The sequence below is a fragment of the Lagopus muta genome, chromosome 5 (genome assembly GCF_023343835.1).
Source record: "Lagopus muta isolate bLagMut1 chromosome 5, bLagMut1 primary, whole genome shotgun sequence".
NCBI lineage: Eukaryota > Metazoa > Chordata > Aves > Galliformes > Phasianidae > Lagopus > Lagopus muta.
The window spans coordinates 26,148,672-26,176,568 of record NC_064437.1 but is presented as its reverse complement, the minus strand read 5'-3'; the positions used below and the strand labels follow the sequence as shown (position 1 = coordinate 26,176,568).

The 27,897-nt window shown below is 45.4% G+C and overlaps 1 protein-coding gene across 7 annotated transcripts in view; it reads left to right on the top strand.

Annotated features, from left to right (window-relative positions):
* The window catches only part of RABGAP1L (RAB GTPase activating protein 1 like), a 201,187-nt gene that overhangs the window by 138,228 nt on the left and 35,062 nt on the right, over positions 1-27,897 (top strand). For 6 of the 7 annotated variants that reach the window (XM_048944161.1, XM_048944163.1, XM_048944160.1 and 3 more), the window contains one exon: positions 10,270-10,398. In XM_048944161.1, the coding sequence (XP_048800118.1) occupies positions 10,270-10,398 (129 nt within the window). Of the gene's footprint in view, positions 1-3,319; positions 3,983-10,269; positions 10,399-27,897 lie in introns of those variants that run through there. The other variant, XM_048944167.1, reaches the window with a different exon arrangement.

The following is a 27,897-nucleotide window of genomic DNA, read 5'->3' as shown; positions in this document are numbered from 1 at the left end:
GGGCTGGGAGAATGTGTGGGCAGGGAGAGGGTGCAGAAAGGGAGAAAGAAATCCTCGCCACATACATAGGGCTGTAATTTTAAAATGATGGGAGCTGGGCAAGTCACTGCTTTTCATAGCAAATTGTCATGTCTCCTTAAATATGCAGGGGAGAATGCTGTTAAAACCAACACGTTTGTGTTTGGGCACTGGGCGCTCCTGGCAACATATTAAGGCAGAGCTGCAATAACCATGTTGGCACATAGTTTTTCTCTGTAGAAAACATTGCAAGAAGCACAAAGCTCCTGCTTCAACCATCATAAAAGGATAAATATAAACCCATCATTCTCCTTGGAGTCTCATGAGCCTTCTCTATGTATTTTCTCTGTGTCTACATCTCTGTATACGTAGCTCAGATTCCACACGGTTTGCTTTGCATAAGGACCATTTTTCCACGAGCCAATTCGTCAGAGTTCAGTGGGCCTCTGCTGTGTCTGAGCTGACCTAATGGCAGCATTGCCACGTGAGCAGGTATTGCATGGCCAGAAAAAGAATGTAACCATACTTCAAAAAACAGATAGTCTCCAACTTGGAAGTCAAAGCTCAAGTAATGTGTGCTTACCCTAAGGCATTCTTCTTAGTGTGCCAGTTACTGTCTTCTGGGCTGTTTCCAGGTTTTTTGTTGACTTCAGCCAGGACTTTATGAAGAACCCAGGGCAGCAAGCTAATGGCAGGGCTGAGAGCAGTGCCAAAGGCATGGATGAGAGCAGCGAGGTCTGCATGAAGGACAGACCACAATTCTGCATCAGACAAATAGAAGGAAGGTGCAGTGTTCAGTTAGGATGTAGAAAGATCTGAGAATGGTACGGAGTATAAAAAGTTTCAAACTGCAGATCTAATGACAGGTCGCTGTTATGCTCTGTAATAAACAATGAGTGATGGATTTTAGCTGGCAGTTCAGGTTTTTTAGGAAGCCTTGAAACTTCTCAGGGCTTCTAAAAGCTGTTTTTTAAAGAAGAAATCCAGGGCTGATGGAAAAACTGTAATGATGGCAGTAGACCACATCCCTTGGGATGCTTGTCCTGTAGTTAATTTTCCTTCTTCCTAAAAGTGTGAACCTTATTTCTAACCTGAATTCATCTGGTTTTAGCCTCTAACTACTGGATCCTATTATAACTTTCTAGAATTAAAGACTTTATTTAATAATCACTTCATTCCATTATTCATAAGCCCGGATCTTACCCATAGTGAACCAAATCTTGTTAAGTTTGATTTTTGCAAGGAGAAATGAGAGGCTTTTCACACGGCCAGTGCTCTGCATGCTCTGCCCACAGGTTGTGCCTGGTCCCCAGTGACTCTGCCTCTTCTGGTCGCTTCTGTCTCTTCTTTGTTTCCCAAAGCACACCATATAATGCTCTCATCTCTTCCTTTTTAATGTTTTGAGTCATGTTTTCAGTCTCTGATTGAGGATAGAACCTTGATGCTTCCTGAATATCATGCTTACCACTGTGTGTTTCAACAAGGTGTAAACACTTGTCTGATTTTTTTTCGGATTTTTTCAAGCTACCTTCCTTTCTTTAAACCCTTTCACCCTGCAGAGATGGTTTAGTGAGAATTCAACCAATGATGAATAACCAGTCAGTTACGGTGCTGACTTACACACATAGTACTAAACAAGAAGATAAGCTGGAGTCTTTGGAACTGCACACTGAGAGTTTGGGAGGCATAGGGGAGTCCCCATCACAATGTTACTGTAATCTTAAACCAGAATGAAACGTGTTGGTGCTCATAGAATCATGTAGGTTGGAGAAGACCCCTAAGGTCATTTAAGACAGCCATCACCACTGTGTCCTGCAGTGCCGTGTAGCTTCTCTTCAGCATCACCACAATAGATGCCTGAGCTCAGCCAGGCTGAAGTATGGTCGTCATCACCATTGCAGCTGTCATCTGCTCCTCTGGGGGGATCTGCATCTCCAAAGCCATGCTTCACAGCCTGAGAGAGGACAGCCTCTATCAAACAGATTGCTCAGTACTGCATGAGGTTTGCAAGTGCGTTAGTTGGCTTCAGTCCCGCGTTGTTGTGAGCTGCCATCTCTGACTTACTGCTTCCCTCTATGTTCCACCTGCTTCATGTGCCACCGTGAGCCAGGCTGAACAGAGTGGGTGGGGCAGTTTTTGGTATTTATGTCCTTTTCTTCATCCTTTTACATCCTTTTCATCGTTCTTTACTTCCTTTCATCCAAGACAATTTACTTGTATTTGAGAGTTCAGTTTGGGTGGTGTATCAAACTGAATTAAATGAATTTATTTCTCTCATTTTCTCTGTTGTTTGCTGAGTTTACGTATGCTTGTCCAATGTGAATTAAAATGAATTTTCCTATTTTAGTTACACATGACCATGTTTCTTATTTCAATTCAGCAACCCCAAGCTACTGATTTTTACTTTGTGTCACTATTTTACCTAAATGTGATGTTTCAGAATGTGATAAACACATGATTTTTATATCTAAATATGCAGTGCAGAATTGTTTCAGTTACTGTGGTTTAGGTGTCTAGAGCTCATTGTGGTATGTTATGATTTTATTTCTTTCTGATGGGGTGCCGCTCTGTGATGAAAACATGCATTGTTCTGTTACAGAGCCCATTTTATAGCTAGGCAGCGCAGAGGGGCAGCAGCAGCAAAGCACTGTGCCTGAATGCAGGCCTACGAGTGCAGTGATGTGCTGCCTTGTCCCCAGGCAGATGGCCGGAGCTCCTGGGGAGGTGCAGGACCACAGATTTGTGACATCATTGCTTTCTTGACAAATGTGCAGTTAATTTCTAGTCGATTCAGAGCATATGCTGACATCATCCCCTCCCTGCCTGTCTTCTCTAGATTTAGAAATGCCTCTGGAGAAGGCAGGGCTGGAAGTGATTGCTGCTTATTTCATTCAGCGCTGCACAGGCCATGCAAAGCTGGCTGCATCTGCGGCATCTGCCCTTCCCTCGCCAGCAGCCCCTTGCAGTGTCCTTTCCCCTCACCAGTCCAGCAGGAACGATGGTTCCAGCCCTACCTGCCCATCTCTGTAGTGTACTTTGTGCCTGCGTTGTCCAGCAGCACGTCAGCCAGCAGCCCCTGTGCTGCCTGGCAGTCTCCTTTCTCCCTACCCACCGAGGAAGCCGTTCATGTACGTGAGCCTGGGATCCAGCAGCAGAGCCTGTCACAGTGGGATTGATGGGAGGTGGAGGGGAGGGGAGCCCATCCGTCCCGCCGCTCACTATTGGCTTCTTATTACGGCATTCTCCCCCGAGACGCACACTGCATGCTCATTCCCCCTCCCAGCCCCCTCCTCCCCATCCCTTCATTGCCAATGCACAGCGAGAGGCAGCAGCAGCCGCCGCCACGCTTGTCACCAGCCCGAGCTTGCAATGAGCTCATCCTTTTCTCTTTGCAGCTCCAGGACTGCCCCGGCTTTATTGCTCTTATCGCTGCTGCTGTCTGCTCGCACACACAGCCTTAGACACGCTGAGCCCTGAGAGCTCTCCCTCTCCTTTCTTGCATCAGAGCTCTCCCGCACTCGATTTCTGCCATTTTCCTGCCTTTTGGGTACATTTTAGATCCATGTTTTCTTTGGTTTGTTTTTCACATCCTCTCCGGACTCAGCCTGAGCAAACACAGCGGATGATATTTTTCCTCGATTCTTAGCAAAGATGCTTTTCTTGCTCTGAGCTGTAGACGCCCATCTGAGCCGGTTTCCGAGAGCCGGGGCTGGCTCACCTGCCCTCTCATTGCACTTCTGGAAATTGGGGTTAGAAGCCTGTTCTTCTCACTCTGGATACTTACTACTTGCTGCTGATGGAAGAAGGGGTACCTTGCAAAACTCCGGCTGCCAAGCTCACCCCGCCTGTCAAAAAGTCCCAGGACATGCATGACGAGAGGAGCAAGCTGGTGAATGAGTATGCATGTCGGGTGCTGGAACTTCTGGGGATGGGGCATCGCCTGTTTGTGCCTCGGCTGCTTGCGGTGAGATCACGTTTTCTTCCAATTAAGTCACTGTGAATTTGCCATCTTCCCTCCCAAACCTGCTTCCCCTGGGAATCTTTATATTGGATGGAGGTGGGAGACCTTGCTTATTTGTTTTTTTTCTCTTGGCTTCTCTCAGTCCACCTCCTGAGTGGACTCTTCCCTATGCCCTATGATACCTGCAGTCACAACCAGGGCTCTTCCCATAAAACATGTCCTAAAGCGGTGAATGCTTTTGTTCTCAGTTCTGTAATGGTTCGAAATAACCGTGCTCTGTCTGCTCCCGGGTGCTGCTGGAAAGTGCTTTAATTTGCAGCAGCTCAAATTTGATTCTTGGAGCATCAGAGGTTTGTTTTAAGCATTTTAGGCAATGATAACAATTCAAGATGTGGTGTATTGTAGTTTTCTGCTGTTTCTGTGTTTAGTTTTGGTGAGGGAATTTAAGTATAAAGTTTAAAATGCTTGTGTTGAACAATCTGGGAGATAAACTGTTAAAGCTGTTTTTATATGCCATAGCAAATGATGTCTGTCTGTGAGATGGCCCGAAATTGGTGTGGCACCTTACGGCACAGAGAAGTGCACTTTCATCATCACTGCTGCTGCACAAAACACACCCAAAGCCACACAACAGCAGAGGATGCGGAGTTGGTCCCTGCCTTGGGTGTGCTCTGGCTGCTGCCCTGGGGTTGGGTGGCACAGCACACCAAAATGCTATTTGGGAGTCATGTCTGGGAAGAAGCAGCTGCTGCTGCCCCATGCCTTATTTCCACGCCCTGCGTAGCCCCATATTGCGCTGTGGTTGAGTGACCTGTCGTGCATTTTCATCGTGCTGCTGAGCCATCGCTGCGTGTTCTGCGGTACCCTTGGATGAGAGGTGCTGTTCTTGGTGGTGTAAGATGCTCAGCATTTGGGTAATGAAAAATAATCAAAAGAAAGAAAGGTGATTACTTGCACCTTGCAAGCGTTGTGAAGTGGCAGATGCGATATTCACAAACTCACAGATTGCTAGTGAAGTGAAGGGCAGTCTGGGTATGCCTGCAGTCACTTGTAGAACTGGGTGTAGTGCTGGCTGTAATGCATGGCTGAAGGTGCTGTGTGTGAGCACTGTGCCTGCACAGCTCCTAGTGCTCCTCAGCACTCCCCTACCCCAATCTGTAGCCTCAGTGCTGCTGATCTCCTGGGAGAAGGCTGCCAGGTTGTTCTGAATTGGTCTGTGATGAGACAGAGCCACTAGGCTTTTTCACTTGATTCATCAGGCTTTGGAGCTGAGCCTCCAGGTGGGGAATACCAGGAAATTGGTGGACTTAGTCACCTGGGCAATGAGCTTTGCTGAATGACGTGGTTATTAAAAAATGGAGGATAAAAAGGACAAAGCGATGCTAATGATGCCTGTTCTCTTAAAGAGGTTTGATTGACATTCATCCGTATTTTAGATGGCAGATGGAACATTACCTTCTGTCGTCTGGATCAGCAATCACCAGTGGCATTGGAGCAGAGGTGCAGCACTGTGTGTACGCAGTGGGAAGCGTGAGCCCATTGCAGGGTGCCAGCCCATTGCCTACAAAGCCAGGCCTTCTGGAAACTTTCACCTATCCACTCAGGTTTTGGGTTTTACAGAGATAACAGGTGTTAATGAAAAACGTTATTTGTGACAGCATAGCTTTCGCATCCTAGAAGGGGATAGAAGTGATGCCAATGGAAGGAGCCCATTGATGGTTCGTATTGGCGGTGCGTGCCAGGTCTCTTGAGCCAGGACATGTGCCCAGAGCTGGGTTCCAGGTCTGCACTGCCTGGTGCTCCTCAGCAGCTCCGTGTCCTCCTCTTGGGGTCGTCTGACAGATCTCAAGTCTGGAGCTCTGCTTGGAGCAAAACAGAACAACATACAACATTGAGAGGGAGCAGTCAGAGTAGAAGGAGCTCCCATGCCTTCACAGTGCATTGCACATTCTTCAGGAGCTTAAAACCACATTTGGGTATGTTAAAGATTAAAGATTATGGTCTGAAAGAGTAGTGTAGGGCTACTTGAAAGCATTTTGGATTTATTGGTAGCACATATAATAGTGGAGTAGAGTATAGCCGGGTTCTCCTCTGCCTTCCACTGGCTCTCTTCTTCCTGACTGATGCCCATTAGATTGTACAACAGGTTTATGCTCCTTGGCATTCTGTGGAAATTCTAAACAGATACACTATATATGCTTAATTCTATAGAAATTACAGTGGAATTTTTCAATCTGTTTGTATAAAAAAGGAAGAATTAAATCAAGGATATGCAGCGTGGTTGATTGGAAATTCCTTCTGCTCTCTGAGCTCCCAGCTGGGATCAGGAGATTTAGTTGGTACAGTCAGTGAGGAATGAGACTGCAAAATTAATAATTGAAGAAAAGAAAAAAACCAAGCCTCTGTCTTAATCGCATTTCCCTCTATATTTTGAGAGGTAGTAATAATAATAAAATAAACACACCATTACTTAAGTCGGTCACAAAGAAGAGCTCAGATTTTCTGCTCTTCTTTTTCAAACATCTGCACATTCCCAGCACTACATCTGTAGACTTGAATGCTTCCTTAACTACTGCAAAAGGGCTTGTCCTTCATTTCAGCTGTTCCATATAAGGCCATTTTGTGAATATGCTGAAATATGTGGGAAGGACACTTGAGGGGACACTGAACCAACACCTACAAGGCAAGCGGAGACTTCAGAAGTGCATTGTTCTCAGCGAGTCTCCTCTTCTGCCTGTCTCCTTAAAACGTATTTTAAACACAAAAATGATTATTTAAGAATTACATCTCGAATATTAAGAAATGCCCTGGAGTCCCCAGGTGCACAGCAATGCCATGTACCTGCCAAACTGGAATTAGCGGCTCATTAGGCTTACAGATGGCAGAGGGAAAGAAGTTGTTGGTGAGATCCGTGAGCTGAGTGGTATGAACCAGCACATTTACAGAGCCCTGCCAGTCACACAGCTGCCAGAGGGGACTGGAATGCCTTTGTGATTTATTGATTAAGATCACAAAATGTGAATCATTGAATAGCAACAACACTGTGTACTTCTTTGTGCTACATATGCATCCATCCATCCGTCCCTCTTTCTAAATACACGTACATATGTACTTCTATACGCATACTGGTTTTTGTTGTTTCCTGTTTTTAATTAGAACCTGAAAAGATTTGTTTGCATGATGTACACAAATATATGTATATATACACAAAATAGCCCACTTAAAATTGATCTTAAAAGGTTGCTTCGATTTCTTGTCATTTTAATAGTGAAACTCATGGCTTTCTGACCAACTGACTATTTTGATGAAGTAAAAACACACAGCAAGGTTCAGAGAGCTGAACATCTGGGCTCCACCACTCATACTACTAAAATATGCAGTATGATGGGTTATCATTTTTCAATTTCAATAGTTCCCATTGCCATGGCTCACTCTATTTTTTACGGATTTTAATTGGCCAAAGGCTTCTCAGACCTCAACATTCTCCATAACTACAATGTTGTGAAAGTAATTGGTTTGAGGGCTGTTGCAAAGTCATTGTAGCAGTGATACAAAGGGAACCGGGGGAGAACTACCTCCAAGTATGAATTTTTACACATCTTTGTTGTTCTGACATATTTGCCTCTGTCTTTTTTGACATTTGTTTATTTTAGTGAAGTGCTGTAGACATAAAGGATAGGTGCCTCTTCTTCTCTTGGAGGTTTGGTGGGATAATTTAGGTACTGATCTTTAACGTTTAAGTTCTCGATTATGAGAGTGGTGAGGTACTGGAACAGCTGCCCACAGAGGCTGTGGATGCCCCATCCATCCCTGGAGGTGTTGAAGGCCAGGTTGGATGGGGCCCTGGGCAGCCTGGGCTGGTATGAAATGTGGAGGTTGGTGGCCCTGCATGTGGCAGGGCAGTTGGAGATTCATCATCTTTGAATCATGAGTCCCTTCCAACCCAGGCCATCCTATGATTCTGTTTTTAAAGAAAAAGAAATTCAAGAGCCCAAAATACATGATGTTAATTTTCAGAAAGGTAAGCCAAAATACACATTTCAGATAGAATCATACAGTCAGGCACTCCGGGAAAAATGTTTGCTTGAAATGAGGGCACTCAGCACCTACTAAAATGGTGAAACTCCGACAAGAAGTGTGCTCTGTGTTTGTTTAGTGCTAGGAGCAACTGTCCAGGAGCTGTGATTGAAAACAGCCTCCCACTGTGTCGGAAGCAAGGCAGTCAGCCTGGCTGGCAGTTCTGCAGTGTGAAATCAATAACAGCAGCAAAATGGGGTTTAGAGGCTGCTCCTGTGCCCCTGCAGGCTGCTCAGAGCTATGGCTAGGCCAGCAGGGGCTGCAGGGGTGCGGGGACAAGAATACAGCGGGAGTCTCATCTCCACAGAGGGCAGATCTGCAGTGGAATAGGAAGACCTTTTTGGTCCATATAGTGATCACAGCTGTCAGCATCGCAGAGAGGAGGGTAATCGTTCTCAAGTAAGCTGGTTATCCAACATTTACTGCTTTTTTTCCTGGGACAGGCTGCCTGCAGAGTGCCTGGGGGTGTTGGAGAATCATGGAGATGTGGCACTGAGGGATGTAGGCAGCAGGCACATTGGGCTGGGGTTGGACTTGAGGATCTTAGAGGTCTTTCCCAGCCTTAACAGCTCTATGATGGACCAGCACTGCCCAGCTAACACTGTCCAGAGCTCTGTCATGGCACTGTGATGCTGTGCCTTGTAGCTGCTTTGTCACAGCTCTGTGAGTGCGCAACAGGAGCTCATCTGCAGCGGGGCATAGTGCACATCACTCTAGCAGACCTGGTCCAGAAGGAAAACTGCCTTCAGAAGAGGAAGCGGATGCCTTGGCCAGAATTGTGTTCACGAGTGGGTCTGATTCATTGGATACCTCAGCAGCAGCTTGCTGTCAACACGGCATCGGTCTTGCCTCGGCCAAGCAGCCCTCCTGCCAAATTGCTGTGGGCAGAAGCGGATGAGCTCGTTTGTAAAGCTGAGCAGTGCTCATCAGCATCCTGACGGCAGCCCTTCTTGTGCGCCTGCAGGGATGACCCAGCAGCTTTCTGGCTGCCAAGGAAGGGAGGATCCAACAGATCTTGAGGGAACTCTGAGCAGTTTGAAGACAAAGTTTAAAAAAATGAATCCCGCGGTTGCAGGGAAACAGATCCTCCAAAGCTACTTCAGCTACACTTAGCATTTTCTCACTCTTGCCCTGTGATTAATGTAGCAGAAGCTATTAGTAAGTGCTCAGCAGGGCGTGAAGTATAATAATCTTTGGGAATATGTGAAGTCATAGATAACCACGCACAGTGCAGGTTTCATCCTCATGTGGTGCCGAGTTCACATCCAGCACTTTGCCTTTACAGGAGGCTGTGTTGCCCCACACGTGTCAGTGGTGGCACTGGGGCGTACAGCCTGACTCACCCTGCTGTACATTGCCACACTTTTCTTTATTCCTTCTGCTTTGAAAAGAATTCCCATTTTGAGGTGACGTCCTGGCTGCGTTCTCTGGATGTCAGATCTCTGTGAGCCTTTTAAGGGAGCTGTCTGTAGGCTTCTGCTTAGCTGCAAGATCGCGTCCTGTAGTTCTTGCAGCTCCAAAAATGAATTAATTTGTTCCTGAGTAATGAATCATATTACCTCCTCAGCAGCAGAATGGGATTAGTGAAGAATGTTTCACATTTCTGACCTGTTAGGCTTGATACCACAGCAAGAAGTACAGTCTTATGACAGATACAGAAATAAACATGGGAAGCGTTCTCTGGCATGGTGTTCTTTGAGAAATGGTGTCACAGACTTCTGCACACTGACTTGCTGGTGCCTCCTATGAGTCATATGCATTTCTGCTTCTGCTGTTAATGTCTGTAACCATATGTATCCATATATACATTGTCTTTTTAGAGCAGCATGATAAAAGCCAGCGCTGTTACAGAGAGAAGCTCTCTAAAAAATATTACAGATTCCCTTGTTTCTTTTTGTTGTTTTTTACTTGCTGAGCTGCAGCTTGACAGGCTTTGCCAGAATCCCTTTCTTACCCTGCAGGTACAGAGGGACTGCATACATTCGTGTGTGCCAGAGGCTGCACCTCTCTGCATGGCATTTTCCTCGGCTAGGTTTTAAGGTCTGGTTTGTTTTACGAGATAGGAATTAAAGAGTTGATTGCAAAGGTGATGTCTTTTGAGCCAGTGTGAATATCAGTGATTTGGAATACATTCAGTAAATGACAAATCTGGTGAAACAGCACGACTTCATGTTCTCAGTGTTTATAGAGTAGTTCTCTGTGTTCGGTTACAGACCTCCAAAGAAGACCTTCTACAAGCTGATTTTGAAGGAGCTTTAAAATTCTTCAGGGTTCAGTTGCCCAAGAGGTACAGAGCTGAGGAGAACGCCAGGAGGCTGATGGAACAAGCCTGCAACATCAAGGTAAGGCCGTCTGTATTTCTGCTCATGGCAAAAGTAAGGTGCAGTGCTAAGAAAGTACAGCGCTGAGCTTTTCCCTCTTTGCTTTGCAACAAGCTTTGTTATTAAAATACTAAACTCATGATCAGAACTCTCTAATTCATTGACTGATATATAAGCAGTGGTAGCAGCAGCACAATGAATCAAATATCTGATAATCACATAGTCACGGGTCATAATTATTTGTTTTGTCCTGATGCTATTGATTTGCAAAATGCTGCTGTGTGATACAGTTGTATTGGAGTAGAAACTGAAATTCTGTTTGCTTACCAAGCTTACCGAGATGGAAAATCTTTTTATCCAAGGCTGTGCTGCCAAAAAGGAAGCTTGGAGAACATCTGGATTGCTGGTGTTGGGCTTGGAATGAGTGATAGCAAACCGGAGGAGCCTGACTCCATTTTGTTGGTGGAAATTAATTAAAAAGGGCTACAGACATTCATAAAACCATCATTTGAAAGGCTGAGCATTTCTTCTGGGATTTTTATGTTGTTGGAATATGTCTGGCAGTGGATGGTCTTCAATATCTGGTCTGTTGGTGTGGCCCTGCGGTGGGCTGGCACTGTATGATGGGACAGAAGGCTCTGCCCACTCTCAGCTGTTCCTCATATCTCTCCATGTATTTATTCATTTGCTTTTGTGCTGCTTCATTTCATCGTTTATTAAGTAAGAGCTCTTTCCATTCTGGTTAAAACATTGATCTTGTCAAAGAGCAGGGCTTGCCAGACTAATGATGATTCCAGCCAGAAAGAGATGATCTGTGCAAAGCTTTTATGAAAATTGGATTTGAGATTTGAGCTCTGCTGCTGAAAGAGTTCCTGGGAGTAAAAGATGGTTGGATATTTCATGTGTAGTTTTTTGCTCTGCTCTTGGCAATGAGTAACTGAAGGACATAACAAGCGCAGTAAATTTATCTTTTTGCTCTTAGTAACTGGTCAGTTGTGCATCCCTACTGAGACATTCTGTGCTGCCTTGGCTGTGCTAGCTCCATGTCTCATGTCACATTGAAACATGGGGGTTGGACTGACTTCACATTCACAGCTGCTATTTATTTGGATCAATTTTTCTCACTTTTGCCAACAAAATGTCTCTAGAGAGCCAAGTCTGAATGAAGGAAAGGTAAACTCTGACTGCAGGTGGCACGGTAACTATTTGATGGGTGGTGAAAAATCAGCTGATAAGGGACAAGGTAATTGAGAGTAATTAGTGTGAGTTTATGGAGGGGAAATCACACTGATAGCTTCTGTGATGAGATAGCTGGTGTAGGGGATGAGAGCAGTAAAACTTCTCCATGACATCATCACAGACAAACTGCTGAAGCGTGGACTAGGTGTGTGGACAGAGGGTGGGTTGGAATGTGGCTGAGCTGCCCAGCATCAGTGGCTGTGACTGGCAGCTGGACCCAGGGGTTGCTACGTTGGTAGCCTGCAGATGGAACAGGAGCATCCTCAGCAAGTTGCAGGTGGTTTGGGGTTGTTTAATTTTCTCAGACTTGAATGGTAATCAGTCACGGTAATGGTTTGATCCAGAGGTTGTGGACTCTCCTTCGGGGGAGCCACTGACAACACAAGTGGCCCTGAGCAGCCAGCTGTCCTTCACCCTGCTGTGTTGGACAAGGTCCCTTACAAGGTCCAAAATTCTGTAATTAGATACCATAATTGTGGTATAGATGTACAAACAGGAGCTGATAATTACAGAACTTGACGTGGTCAAATAGGAAATTATGGTCTTGATAATTATTGTCAGAAGAGGTCCTGTGGAATGCAAAGGTTGTGTGAAGGGTATTTTTCTGTCTTGTTGAATGCAGTGAAACCTGTTCTGTTTAAAAAACTATCAACAAACAGACCTCCTACCATGTACTTTCTACTGAATAAATTGAGCACCATGTGTCTGTCACTGCTTCTCACTTGTGTGTTAGTATTTGTAGACCAAACACCAGATGTTTTTAGGGTAAGTATCACGCAGTAAGTGCCAGAGATTTGTTTCAGGACTGTAAACTAATGGCTGAGGCATAACAACTTGAGAACAAAATCATGGTGCAGCCAAGCTTCCTGCTCTTGATCTATCTTCTCCAATGTATCATGGTCTTTTTTGCATTACTCTGAAACAGGACGTTACCCAAGTAATAATGTACCTCTTGGTGCTTTTTTTTCCCCATGTATTTTGCCCTGAGCTCAACCTGTCGTGGTTCTAGAGAAGGCAAATGAAAAAATGTGTGGTGTTTTTTTTCTCCTTAATTTCACACTGCAGTTTAACTCAGGATTTCAGGAGCTAACCCTTGGATTTTGAAGGTGCTGCGTTGGAAGTAGTAGTCTTGTCATCCTATTTTTAAAATAAATCTGAAAGAATGAGCGTCAGACTCTCCCTTGAGAACTGTTCTGTGAATACCAAGAAAAAGCCCCTATTAACTTAAATTTGTATTTAAAGTGTGGTGGAGGCTGTCTCATTCAATTAAGGGTTATCCACAGTGATTACTCACCAGGTCTGAATTTCCATAGCTTACCAGTGAGGAAATTGCTGTGATCGAAGTCAGTGGAATTAGAAATAACTGTTGCATTTCTCAGCACTGATTGGTGGACGGCATTCCGTGGCTGAGCAATGGAGCTCCATACTCCGAAATAAGATTGCCTGAGAAGCTTCCCTTCGGTCTTGGTGTGTGTGTGTTACACAGGTGATGTATTATATCCCACATTTGCAGAATGCAAGCTTTGTTCAGCTGGGGGAGGCTAAATTGGGAAGGTCTCTGCTGAGACTCTTAGAGTAGATGGAGACCTCTTTTGCACAGATATCCTCGCTTAGAATAGTCACACAGGGCAAAGGCATTAATTCTCTGGGTAAGATGGCAGGTGCTAATTTAAGGACTAATCAAAATTTAATAAAAGACTAAAATAAAAATGGCAAATGATGAAAATTTAGATTTAAGACATGGGAGGTTTTCCTCCTTTCTTTCCTGTTGTCTGCAATACCACACCTTTCATTTTGGTGTAGCCTGTATGGGGAAGGAACGTGTTTCTCCCAGAGCATTCCGTAAGCTTTACAATTGTAAAAATGGGCTTGGGGGTGATTTTATGCCTGAGCAGAGCAGGTTGCATGTTATGCCTCTGTGATTAGGAATCACCTTAGGATGACCTGATTGGCAGTATGTTTTTGCACTCACACTTTTAGGGAGGTGGAATTTGGAAGTTTTTCTATGTGTCTGGAAGCTCAATTTCATGAGCAAGCAAAGAACTCAGTCTGTTGAGTTGTAGCTTGGGCCAACCTGCAGCTCGGAAAGCAAATGGTATCTTGGGCTCCATCAGAAGAGGGGTGGCAGCAGGGACAGGGAGGTGATTGTCTCCCTCTGCTCTGTTCTTGTGAGGCCCCATCTGCAGTTCTGTGTCCAGGTCTGGAGCCCCCAGAACAAGAAAGACAGGGAGCTGTTGGAGAGGGTCCAGAGGAGAGCCACAAAGATGATCAGGGGGCTGCAGCACCTCCCTACAAAGACAGGCTGAGGGAGCTGGGCTTGTTCAGCCTGGAGAAAAGAAGGCTGCGGGGCGACCTCATTGCAGCCTTTCAGTACCTCAAGGGAGCCTACAAACAGGAGGGGAATCAACTCTTTGAGAGGGTAGATAACTGCAGGACAAGGGGAAATGGTTTGAAGTTGAGAGAGGGAAGATTTAGGTTGGATGTCGGGGAAGTTGTTTGCTGTGAGAGTGGTGAGGTGCTGGAACAGCTGCCCAGAGAGGCTGTGGATGCCCCGTCCATCCCTGGAGATGTTGAAGGCCAGGTTGGATGGGGCCCAGGCAGCCTGGGCTGGTATGAAATGTGGAGGTTGGTGGCCCTGCATGTGGCAGGGGGTTGGAGCTTCATGATCCTTGAGGTCTCTTCCAACCCGGGCTATTCTAGGATTCTATGATATGATTCTATGATAGAGTCCTCAGATCTCTGCAGACAGATCCTCCAACTCCCCATGGAAACTGGGAATGGCCATCAGAACATACTAAGAGGAGAAGGAATCTTCCAGACCCCAATTTTCTTGAGAGGAGATGAAGCACAGGATTTGAAACAGAATCATAGGATGGCCTGAGTTGGAAGGGACTCATGATTCAAGGATGATGAATGTGGCAGGGGGTTGGAGATTGTGATCCTTGAGGTCCCTGCCAACCCGAGCCATTCTGTGATTCTGTGACAATGGGAATCTCACTGTGAGATTTTCTCTGTAGGACATTTTCTTTGTCTGACAGCATCCAAGTGCTTTCAGGGATTTCTGCACATTTGGGTAGTAGGGTTTGGTGTTCAAACTGGTGTTCCAAAGCCAGCACCACGCTGATGTGGATGCATTATTGTTGTTTGATCTGGAAGTGAGTTTTTGCAGGCATGGTTTAGCAAGGAATTACACATTGATTTCTGTGAATTTCAGCAGAAGGAAAGAAAAATAGCTCTCTTGCTCTCCTGTTCCCTCTCTAGAACATTCTCTTGCTTTGTGTTTGTGTATTTATCTGGTTACTCAGGTTTTCTTGCTATTGTGTGAGGAGGCAAAACACCACAGATGGAGCAGAAAGCCCTGAGTTTGGATGAGCCTCTTCTTCCTCTGATTCTACCCACAGTGCATCCAATTCATCTTCCATTGCGAAGGGCAGGAAAAAGATTGCTCATGTATCCCCTTCTTGAGAAAAGGCCAAACCAAATTGAAAAGAATAGTGTTTAGATCTATAGAAAACCCTGCTGTGCCTGGATATGAATTCTTACTAAAAGCCAGTGATCAATTCCACTTATTATGTCAGCACTGTTATCTCCAAAGCACAGGATCCTGTTGTTGCCATAGGAGGGCAGTGGGTTTTGATACCCACTCCGTTTTCACCTTCAGCTTCTTCCTTACTGCTTGGCTTTTTGCTACACTGCAGCATGATGACCTGGTGTCTGACTATCGGATGGAAGTGGCTACAGTGGATTTGGATGTTTAATATTCTGTCATCTCAGTGATAAGTGTCAACTGTGTGGAAAGACTTAGCAGCTGAAATCAGTTTCAGCTAAGAAATAGTTATTTACTGAACTCTGTGCATCTGGTTTTCCAGTGAGCAGACACGGTGGTGAGATAAGTTTGTCATGGTGATTCAGCATGAGGAAAGCTGCTCTCTTGTTTTTTAATTTGCTTGGAGTGGATATTGTAAATGAAATCTGGTAGATCGTTAATTTTTATCAATAAGGAAGAAATGATATCATTTTCTTATTAATAACTGATCACACTTTAACTATCTAAAGCAGCTTTGTAATCTGACTGAATACCAATATTTTGGTGTCCTTGTAGTCGTTTGTGTTTGTACTTCCCACAGCAATGGCATCACCAAGAAGAGCGCCAAAGGTAAGGATCTTTACAATGCTATGTAAGCTTGAGATGGAAGAATGGCTAGAAATATCCTTTGTTTCTATTTGCAAGAGTTGTATCATAGCATATGTCATGAAGAGACTTGACCTAAACATTGTAAGTTTAATTGAGTGAAGTGGGGGCATCTGAAAATTGTTCCATGGTCCAGCAGGCTGCAGATGGGAGATTTCCTCAGTTTTGTTTTGGTGAGCGTTGTGCTGCCAGGAGCCCCAGCTGTGCCCAACAGTAGATGGCTTCTGTCTCAGACCTGGGGAAGGAAGGCATGCTCATGTTTTCTGGCTTCATCTCGAGTCTGGCTCTTTCCTTCTGGATGAGTAACATCTCCTCTCTGTCCTCAGTTCTTGGATCTCTGTCATCAGTAAAACCTACGTGCCTTTTCTGGGATTGTCTCCTAATGTGTTATCTGTGATAATTCCTCCCTGAACTCAGATTGTTAGCTCTCACATGGGAGGAGGATGCTACCATAAGGCCAGGTGGAAAGCACAAGGTGACAGATGAGCTACAGACATGGCTGTCCCTTGCTTTCCTCCATGGTCACCTGAAGTTACCTGACCTTAATTCAGAGTGACTAGACATGTCCAATGGAACCTAGCCAGAAGATCTCGCTGCGTGTTGTATTTGCCAAAAGCTCATTTGGATCATGCAAAACTGTTAAGATTTTAAGTTGAATCACTGTCTATCAGTTTTGAGGGCAGAGAGGGGAATTAATTTTATCTTCCATCCTTTTTGTGAAAAGGATTCTGAAGATAGCGCAGAGAGCTACTGATAAAGGTGGCATGGAGTCTTGCTGTTTGATATTTCTCTCCTGTCAGGTATATCACAGTTAAATTAAAGTAGCTCAGTTCTGGGAGGTTTTCTTTTTTCTTAAGTTCAGTCAGATGCATTTGAATCCCAGGTGCAGGTTGGCTGTGGGGTTTTGTTAAGCCCTGACTAATATGGTGACAAGATTTTGTATGAACAGATTTCTACCTCCAGTGGTCTGGAGGTCAAGTTGTCAGGGTTATGTCGAGTTCCCATTGTGAGTGTGAGTTGTTTTGGTTGTTCGTCAGAAGCAGAAGTCTCAACTCTTCTTTTTTTGAGGAATGCTTTGAGTTTGAGTATTGTGGAAGACTGTGACGACGGTGCCCAGCAGACTCCAGCACCTCTTGTTCACAGTGAGATGTGTTCCTCCTCTAGGCACCTTTGTGATGCACAAAGAGGCTGTAGGGAAAAAATTAATCACAGAATTACCGAGATTTGGAGAGGACTTCCAAGATCATCCAGTCCAACCATCTACCTATCACCAACATTTCCCACTAAACCGTGTCCCTCAGTACAACATCTGAATGTTTCTTGAACACCTCCAGGGACGGTGACCCCAGCACTCCCTGGGCAGCCTGTTCCAGTGCCTGACCTCATGGAGAATGTATCTCAGGATCAGCACTTACGACCACACTTCAAATACAAACATAACTCCAGGTGTTCCTGTTTTGTAGAGGAAGATGCAGTTGAACGTGCAGTTGCTGAAATGCCTAGAAAGGAGCTCTGTGCACCACACTTACACTGGCCAAGAAGTGCTCCTTCAGCACTAACAAAAGTGGTGAAGCTCCTTTCTGGAGGTGCAAATTCATCTCTCCTTCTCCTGGACCATTTTAAGCAGTCAGACCAAGGAAAAATCCTTGCCATGCTGTCAGGTCTGCTCTGCTGTTTAGGAAATGAAATGAGGTAACAACTTTTGAAGCACTCTGCTATATTGAGACCTAAGGGTAAAACTTTAAAAATAAACTCTAAAAAAGTACTAAAAAAAAAAAAGACAAAGGCTGACAATGTTCCCTTTCTTTTCCCCAAGAGCTTTTTGCAAATGAACAAAGAGAAGACATTGAGGACAGTGTCATTATGCATTTTTATTTATTTTTTTTTTTTGCTGGTGTTTGGTTTCTTAGGCACCTGCAGCTGAAGTTCTCTGCTTTAAAAATAAGTGAGCAAACAAAGCTATGTATAGAAAGGTGGCACTGTGCGTTTAATACACGCAGAGGTCTGCAGGTGGGATTCAGAACCAAATCCCTATTAATAACTTCCCATTTACAAATCCTGGGGGCTATTTTTGCCATTATTGATAGTGTTAAATTCAGTGAGTGGTTACTTGATTGCTGTGTAAGCAACCAGCAGCTTCTGGAGGAGAGGTATAGCTGAGTGCCTCCTGATGGCAGCACTCACAGTTCTACGTCTCCTTGTGGCTTTGCTTCAGGATTCTCCTGCAGTTACTTCCTTTTATTTTTGCTATATCATAGCCTCCTTCCTCTTGTGGTAGGTAAGTTGTGCAGTAAACACAGGGTTAAGTTATTTGTTTGGTTTGTGCTGTGTTTTGAGCTTATGTAATTACAGGAAGCTGGTACATATAGGTAAAGGGCCATATGCTGAAGGCTTTGGAGGATGCAGTTAAGACACAGTATAGAAACACCCGAGTGTGTTTGCCTCTATCTGCAGAGGTGTTTCTTTCTATTTAAAAATGGCAGTGTGTCATTTCACTTTTCTGCAGGTTTTTAAATACTTTCTTGCTCTTTGGCTTTTTCGTATTGCTCAAATCTGACACAGTTCCTTTTCATGCCGTGGTGCAAATGCCTTTCAACTTCCTTTGCCTAATTAATGCCATTTCCTTGACAATAATTCCTAACCCAAATTTGATTCTGCAAGTGAAGTCAAAAGCTGTGGAAAACCAACAACCAAAAGCAGAAAACCTCATCTCCAATTAATCAGCATGGTAAACATTCACTTAAATCAGGAAGCACGGGTACAAATTGGATGCACACACCCCAGGGCATCACATCACACTGAGTCACCAGTTGCTATGAGAACAGAGCTGCAAATTCTTGAGCTTCTATGGACCTTCAGCCCAGCTGCACCTGTGTGGTCACCAGCATGGTGGGGATCTTCTTTGCCCCTGTCCCACATATGAAATAAAGGTGTGCTTATTACATAAATATGACACAGCTGATGTAGCCTGGAGGTCAAATCCTTGATCTCTGAAAAGAAATAGAAGTACAGCTAACATTCTTAGCAGAGTCAAGAGGTTGTCTGAGCACCAGTGACCTTAGCTCCTCCTGAGGAACTGTCTTACAGCCTGTCCCACCTGGCTGGGCCACCCTTAGCCAGCAGGGAATATCGATTGTATCACAGCTAGTCAAGAGCCATGGAAGGGATTGGAAACAAACCAAGGCCTTGATTCCTAAATGGCTAACAAGAATGCTTTGTCCTGCTTGCTCACATGCACACTTTCTCCCCCAAGGAAAGCTGGTTGCAAGCTACTGTATTCAGTAACATCTACATTGTCTGCTTAAGTGTTTTTGTCACTTCAAGCTCTTTTCTTTTTCCACTATCAGTGGCACAAGAAAATTTTATTGTCAGGCTGTTCGTTTTGATGACTTTGCAATCTGCCTGACTTGTCGAAGTGAGAGGAAAAAAATGTCCTTGCCTTTGTCAGTCCTGAAAATAGTAAGCATGATTTCTTTATTTGTGAGGTAGAGATGGAAGGGGGCAATAGCACCGAGAGGAGCTGCTAGTCAGTGACTGTAGAGAATTGATCCCAGCAGAAGGATAGTAAGAAAGAAGAAAAGTCATCTTTGCACAGGCCCATCTAGGCACACATCCCATTGCTTTAATAGCAGGGTGTTCAGGGGCAGATTTGGCCTGTGTTTCCCTTGTAACACAAGGGGAAATTTAAGTGTGTTTTGTCATAAACTTCTACCGTCTCACAGAATCATAGAATGGCTTGGGTTGGAAGGGACCCCAAGGATCATCAAGCTCCAAGCCCCTGCAACAGGCAAGGCCACCAACCTCCAGAAATGTGTGTAATTTGTTCTTCCCTTTTCTGGCACAGCTTTAAGAAGGGGTTATCCTTTCCCAGTCCTTCCTGAATCAGGAAAGCAGCATCTTGCTCAGCCCAGTCTGTGTCTCCCCAAGCAGTGTGCTGGAGAGGGGCTGGGGAGTTCTCCAGCTGCTGTGACAAACCCAGCAGCTTTGGGACATGACCCAGATGTGCCTGGTCAAGGCTGGAGGAGGAGGATGAGGCCCCAGAAAGGTGTGAAGGGGCTTGGGATGGAAAACCCTTTAGAATCCTCCTCCTCTTGTTCTCTGACAGCAGGGAAACTCATCATCTGAAGTGAAAGGAATGTCATGTGGGAACAGCAGGGAGCAGCAGTCTATTGAAACCAGCACTGTGACCACCAACAAGGAAACTACAAGACATTAAAAGAGACTTTGTATCTCTGGGAAGGACATTGAAGGGATCAGGAGCACAAGTGGTTTTCTCCTTCCAACCCAAGCCATTCTATGATGTTTCTATCAAAGGGTTCCCCACAGACCCCACTAATTCACTCCAAGGTGAATTAGGAGGGCAGATGGCTGTGGGCAGTGCCAGAAGCCCATCTTGGGTTCTGCTTGTGCTCATCAGCCTCTCTCCATCCAACAGCTGCTCCTCTGGAAGCAGGCTGAAGCCCTAATGGCCTGTGTGGGCTGGAAGCGAGAAGTGCATTCACAGATGGAGTGCTGAGTTGAGAGCACACACAGGGCTCCTAAGGGCTCCTGCTCTGCTGGGAGCAGCCAGGAGCCCCTCTTTTGTTTTCCTTCCACCTTTCTCTATTGTAACATCCACAAGATTTCAATAAGAGTCATGTCTTACAGGAGTACTGTGTTGCAGACAGTGCTTACAGAATACCTGTTTAAACAAGAGAACTGTTTGCCTGTATGCCTTATGGGTTTTCAACCTTTGATCCATGATATAAGCATGTTATACAAGTTATACAAGATCGTGTACCATCACAGGAATCTGGGGACAAGGGGAGAGGTTTAAAAACAAAAACCACAAATATTTTCACATCAATGAGGTAAGGGGTTTCACAGGTCCTTTGCAGTGCATAGTATGAGTACCTGCCTTATCGTTCCATGTTATCTGGGTTTCATATTTGTCCTCTTTTTGTTGTGTTTATGATAAAAAGGAAGTTGTAAGCATTAACAAGAAGATAACTAAGTTTGTACTTCTTGGAAGTAACAGTAATGATTGCTCTTAACATTTTAATGTGCCTTATGCTATGCTAATGGACCTAAAGCATTCCAAAAGCAGATTTGTTGACAGCAGGAAAGGAAACTCAGCTTCTACAGAAGTGTAGAGAGCATACAGGAGATGGTAATGTAGAAAGGTACTGAGCTTTTAGTTCTGTGGCCTTGTCCAAATAGGAAGTAATTACAAAGTAATTAAGCTCTAAAAGTCTGGAAACCATCACGGTTGAAAGAGAGTGGCATTTTAAGAGACATATGCATGTGTTTTAGTGTGTCTTGTCTTTTAAGCTCCTAAGCAATGTTGGTGTCATTTGTTCTTCCTTTCTTTTCTACTTTTCGTATACTCTCCACCCTACATTTACCACTGAGCTGGCTTTAGCAGGCAGTGCTAGCCCTGCAGGCAGTGCTGCTTCCCCAGAAGCTGAAGCTAAGCAGTGGAAAATGAGCAGGACTGGGTCTTAGTTATCTTCTAAATAAAAGCTCGTGTGGTGAATGATGGTGGTGTGCATCGCTCTGCCCTGCAGCTGGGATTGCTCAAGTTCAGAGGGCACTAATAACACCACCAGACACATGGCTCCCCAGATTCCATGGAGCTGAGTATGTCAGCATCTCCGTGAAGTGGGGTTTATCATCTCCCCTTCAGAGGAAGGGAAGCTGAAGCAGATGGGGAAGCTGTATGCTCAGTCATACAGCCAATGCTTTGGCTGTACAAAAAGAAGTGTCCAGGTATGTGAGATTGTACCTCTCCAGCAGAATTGCATTGTTCCCACCTGACCATTGTAGCCTGTGGGTTGTTTCTGTGTGTTCATGGGCTGGGAATATCTCAGGACAATCTGTTTTCTTGCTCTGCTTTTTCCCTCTGAGACCCATCCTTATGCTCTTGATAGATCCTCTTAAGAGGCTCGTTAAGGAAATGGACCGTTTCTCTCCTAAGCATTTGCCATGCATGAGCCTCACTTGCCTTCTTTCCAACCCCAGACAAAAGCAAAATACTGCTAACAATACCCCAAAGTGAACAGCTCCCCAAAGGGCCCAGAAATCGTAATTACGAGGTTTGAGAACAGCCAACACGTTCGTAATTCATGCTATGAAACATGGTGGCTTGCAAAGTAAGTTACTTCTGCGTGCTGGAAACAGACCATTGCCTTTCCCCCCAGCCTGCCTGGGTCTTGTGGCAGTGGGTCCATGGCAGTGTCTGGCTGTGAAGAGCAGCAGCCTCCACATTTAGCAGTGGAAAACAATTAACTGCTGCAGTCTGAGCCTGCATTCAGTGACCCAGAAATAAGTTTCATTCAGAATTCCTGTTTAAGGCTTCCATAAAATGTGTACACATGTAGTTCTTGCTGTTCTCATTACACTGCTCTTTTCAGCAGCTGCTATCTATGTAATGATCCACAGTGGGCCGTGCAGGGTGGTTCCAGAAGGCTGCAGATGCAACATGACTTAGAAGGATTTTTTGGCCAGTGGATCTGTGATGCTGATTCAGTTACTCAAAAGATGTGTAGGGAATGCCAAGCTGGCCTTGAGATAACCTACTGCTGAAGTAATGGGGCAATACATTAGATAAGTCCATAACTGAAAATGTGGCTTACAGTCAGCTGCCACTAACAAAGCAAGAGTAGCCTGATACAACTGGCTTTGAGCTTTTTAAGATCGCTAATAAGTAATTAACCCGTGAGGTGACTGTAAAGGACATCATTTTAGTTAAGATGGAATTACAGGCTAGCTGGGTGTGCTTTGGAGTTGATCTGGGCAGGCAGGGTGCAGCCCTTGGCTGCTTCAATTAGAGATCCCTTTGCTGGGGGAGCATCCTTAGAGATGCCCTTATGTCAGTCACTGCTCTGCCCTGCTGCCCCTCGGAGGACACCTCCCTTCAATTCAAAGCCAAAACACAGCTCTGTAGTTGTGCACAGCTCTAGCCCTGCAGCCTCTGTTACCAGCCAACCTCTGAAATAATGCCTGGGCCTCCCTCTCACCACTTGTCTGCAGCTGGCCTTTGGTTTTATTTCTTTATTTGCATGCTTTATTCCCTTATTTAGCCGAGCAGATTTCTTCCGTTGCTCATAAGCAGAGCAGTTGCAGCAGTGTTCCCAGCCCCGCCTCTGCTGGTTTTCCCATGCAGCAGCTGAGCAAATTCCTCATGATATTTGCTGAGCTGGGGTGACATCCACCAGGTGCATTTTGAGTGCAGAGCTGGCCGTGCTGCACTCAACTATGAGATCGCTGAGCTTTGGATTTGGTCCCAGGTGTTTTTGATGGGGAAAGTAGAAAAGTCCCAAACAAAGACAGCGTTAAGCTATTTTCATGCTTTATTTCTGGCTGCTTTGACTTCAGCTGTGTCTGTGTTCCAGGCATGAGAAGACTTTTTCCTTTCCCTGCAGCACAGCTGAGAAGAGCCCTGCTGCAGAGGCGGTTCTGCAGGACCAACCTCATTTTTGCAGGGTGCGGCCGGAGGAGCAGCTTGCTGCAAGAGGGTTTGTGCTGCCATAAACCAGCAGCTTGCTTGTAGAGCCTGCACGTGGGTGGGCCAGGGGTGCTGCCCAGAGAAGCTCCTTGATAAGCACAAGCTGGCAGCTCTGCGTTGAGTCGCTTGCACGACCAGGTAGGCATTAAGTGGGAATAAGAGAACAGCACAGCCTGGCTTTGAGTGGCAGCACCACTCACGTTGCCTTGGAAGGCTGTGTAGGTGCTCTCACGCCCGGTGTTTTGCACTTTTACTCCAACACAGTGCTGCAGAGCTTGAGAAAGAGCAGAGGGAACCCTGTGGAGATTTATTTAGAACAAGCGGGTGTCAAAATGTTTTCACCCCCTTTTCCTTTTGTATTCTTTTACCCTCTCATTACTACATGCAAGCACAATATCCATGAGCCTATGCTCTGCACTCCATTTCTCTGACAACTGCCACCCTTTGGTCTTCTTGCTGCTGCTGGCTGGCAGCTGCTCTGTGTGCCTGTGCTGTGTGTTCATCATGGGCTTCTAGTGGAAAATCACTGTTCTGCTTTGATGATCTGTCCTTACCTGACCCTCTGAAGAGAAACAAAGGCAAGCACATAAAATACTCCCTTTTGTGCATGCAGCCCAGCAGACTGAGGTTGTGTACGAGGGCAAGTGTAGCTTTTTACATCCAAGTAAGAGAAGATCAGGTTTTCAGTCCAGATTGAATGTTCATCTTGTTTACATAATTCAGTTGCCCATTTGGAAAAATGAAATATATCTGGGAGTGGCATAGCATTCTTAGGTAGCTGTATTCCGAGCTTTTCAAAATAGGCTCTTGGTCTTTTTGTCATTTGTGATGTAAGTCTATCTCTGGGATGTCTGTGTGCGTGCAGTGTGTGCATTTTGGTGCCTTTGTTCACGTGGAGCTCAGAAGTTTGGTGCTTGGTTAAGTATTTCATAGAATCATAGAAGTGTTTGAGTTGGAAGGGACCCTTAAAGGCCATCTGGTCCCACTGCCTGCACTGAGCAGGGACACCCACAGCTCCATCAGTGCTCACAGTCCATCCAGCCTGACCTTGGTGTCTGCAGGGATGGGGCACCACCTCTCTGGGCAGCCTGTGCCACTGCCTCGCAGCCCTTATCATAAAAACTTCTTCCTTACATCCCATCTAAGTGTCTCGTAATTTATCTCAGGTGTTCTTGAAGCTGAGTAGTGAACAAAGCAAAAGCTTACAGCCATCTGAAATGCCCTGAAATACTCCTGCTGCCCTGAGAATTTGTTTCAGGTATTTTTGACAAGATTGAGCTGATTGCTGGTTTGTGCTGCTGCCTCCTGTACCGCGAGAGCAGCCCCAGTCAGCTGCCTGCATCTGACATCCTGCAGCTCAGGAAGGATCCAGAAGGAGCGAAGGAATGCAAACAGTACCGACTGAGACAGCACAGGTCGTGCATTCCTGATAGGAAAATGTGAAATAAGTGAGAATACAAATGCAGCATTGCCCAACCAAATGGGTGTTTTGCAATGCTCTGATAACAGCGGGCCAAGAACAGGGAGGTACTGAGGTAGGGTGCTCAGTCATTACCTTGCAGTAACCTTTTTCTTTGGCTGCTGTTTTACTCCATTATGAGAGATGAGAAAGGTGTGATTCAGACCTTGTCTTTCTCAATTTTATAGTCATGAACAGCGATAAGGAAACTGTTATCTATGTATTTTTTTCCCTAAGATGGCTCAATGGACAGAGCATCCCTCTCTATAATGTCGGTACTGTGCAGCACAAGGAATACTTCACAAAATGTGTCACAAAAATTGCCATATTCTCCAGCTTACTGTGAAGTCCTGCAATGAGTTGTTTCAATGGAAGAAAAAGAGTAGTATCACTTACTGGTAAATCAACTACACTGCTCTTGTTCAACATCATCAGGTTCCTCCCTGCCCAACTCTCCAGTCTGTCCACATCTTGTGGAATGGTAGCACAGCCCTCTAGTTTGTAGGTACTATAATGGCACTAATACCAGAGCTGTAGGCTAATTGAAATAAATGATTAAATTAGAATGGGACAAACTAAGAGGCAAGAAAAGGATGCTTACACATTTCAGGTCTCTGCTGCCTGAAGAAATGCCCATCACCAAGCAGGGAGTTGCTCCAGCAACGTGTGTAGGAACCTGCTTCCCATCCGTTCAGACCAATTGAGCCCTTCAAGTAAGCTTATTAACAGTCAAATTGAGACAAGTTAATCTTTAAATCATATGTAAATACAGAAGCTTTTCTCATAGTGGTATTTTGAGGCATTAAACGTAGATGCAGATTTTCACAGTGGGAGACTAGATGAGCACAGTTAAGCACTGAAATAGTTCGTCTCCCAAATCATCTTCTGAGAGCAGAATTTGCCTTTTGCTGTGCTGTGCGGCGGTGAATAGGGATTTAGCAGCAAAGGATAATGTGAGGCTCAGCTTAGTGCTGCTGGAAGCCTTCTGCCGAGCGGCTCACGGCCCTGAGCTGCTTCCCTCGGCTGGTCCAGGGGAGCTCTGAGACTGAGCTGCCCTCCTCTGACCCCAGCAAGCAGGGCTCATGGCAAAGGCTTTCTCTATCTGATCCCTCTTACTCATCTTTGGTATGCAAGTGCTGTTTGCGGGACTTTTTTTTTGGATCCTTTGACCTCCGAGTTAATGTTTTCATTTTTAAGTCCGGCACAGTGGGACACGCTGCTCTCCTGGAAAGAGTCAGTGGTTTGTGGTGTTAATGTATAATGCATGAAATAATCTCTTTTCAGAGTCCTGAAGCATTCCTCAGTCTAGACTGCCTCTCGCAGCCCAGCTGTCTGACTTCAGCCCTCAGCCACCAAGGTGCTTGGGCTGCTCTGTCCGGTTTGGGCCCATTCAGCTGGCACTGTGTGCCGTTCACCCCTGTAATTTCAGCCTTCATTATTTTTATCTCACCTAGTCAGCAGCCATACTCTTGATGTACTGTTTGTGTTGGCAGTTTACTACTGTCCTGTTCACACGTCAAGGTGTCCCACCTTTTCCATTCTGCTCTGTCGAGGCTCTGGGAGGAAAACACGGCCACAGACCTCTGTGGGGCTTTGCTGTGGGGTTCTGCATGGGTAGGAGCACAGCCCCTGCCTAACCATTGCACAGCAGGCATGTTGCTGTGGGTTTGTGCCCAGCCAGCCCTGGTGTTTTGATGGGTAGGGGAAGCTCTGTGCTCCTGCCTTCTTCCATTAACCACAATTTCTCCATTAACAGCACTCAGAGAAAACAGCATAATACCAATAGTAATGATAATGATCGCCTTTATCTTTGCACTTGTCATGGATTTTGCTGTTATTAATCTTCTGCTGGAAGGTTGATAAAGGCTGTTAATTCCTATCTGGGGAGGTTAAGGGTGAATCTGTAGATAGGTATCTACCTTGAGAAATCCGGGTGTGGGTTTTAGAATGGGGAGCCCCAAGCCTTGAAACCCAATCCAAGCCTCTTCATAAGACAGACGTTGCTCCTCAATATGCTACTAGACATTAATTAATGCCTTTTGTTTGCTGAACATTCGCTTTCAATGAAAAGCCAATAGAGTATGGATAAAGATAGCAGTACAGTTGTATACGTATTGTGTGACTGTTGTTTTCATGAAGCCTGGGCTGGCCCTGCTCCTCAGATGGATGTTGTGCTTGATGAAATTGGCTCTGCTTGTTGTTGGCTTCCATGCTGTTTGGGTGAAATCCCTGAATGAGGCCGTGCTGAAGTCTTTCCAGAAATCCACTGAAGTGGATAAGTGCAAAGCACTCCTACTACAACTGCTATGCTAATTTTCTCAAAAAATACTTTTTTTTTTCTTTTCTTTGAAATACCCATTGAAGTGATAAATGCAACAAAATTCCATACAAACACCATTCAGCTCTTGGATTAGCAACCCCAGGGACATTATACCAGGGACATTACATGTGGTTCATGTGTGTGCCCTGGGCAGCTGGAGGGACCTGTTTGCATTGATTTGGCTCTGAGGGCACAGATTCAGAAGACGTGGCTGTGGCCTGGGGCACGTGTGTGGAGTTCCCTGGGCTGTCCCTGCTGGGTCTGCTCCAGCACCCTGCTCATGCAGCTGCCTTGGGTAAGGGTTCTGCTGCCGCTGAACTGGGAGGAGAGGAAAAACAGTTCCCCAAGGAGAAAGGGTGGAACGTGACTCAGGTGACAGAAGTCTGCTGCTTTTCAGGAAATGGTGCCTGAAGCTTGTGCGTTAATTTCTGACTGGCTTCTGCAGGGAAGGCTGCAATGCAAACCAATGTGGTCTTACTGAGAGCGCATCTGTAGGCAGCAGCTGTGGTGTTTCGTGTGTTTGGGAGAGGCGGAGAGAGGGGTATGTGAGCATTTTCTGCAGTGTTCCTTGTCATCCATAAGGCAGCACGGACTGCACTTGTGAAGGCTCCTGTCTCATTCACAGTGAGTTTGATGCTACTGCCTTCCTGTAAGACTGCAGCAGACCAGGGAGATGGAACTGGCTTCCTTCATTAGTTGTACTCACAGTAATGCAAAGCTGGCAGCTTCACTGAAGAACCAAACCCTCGACCTTTATCCAGGATGCACTCTGACATGGAGGGGAATGCGTGGCAGCAGCTGGCAAGAGAACCTCAGCCTCAGCA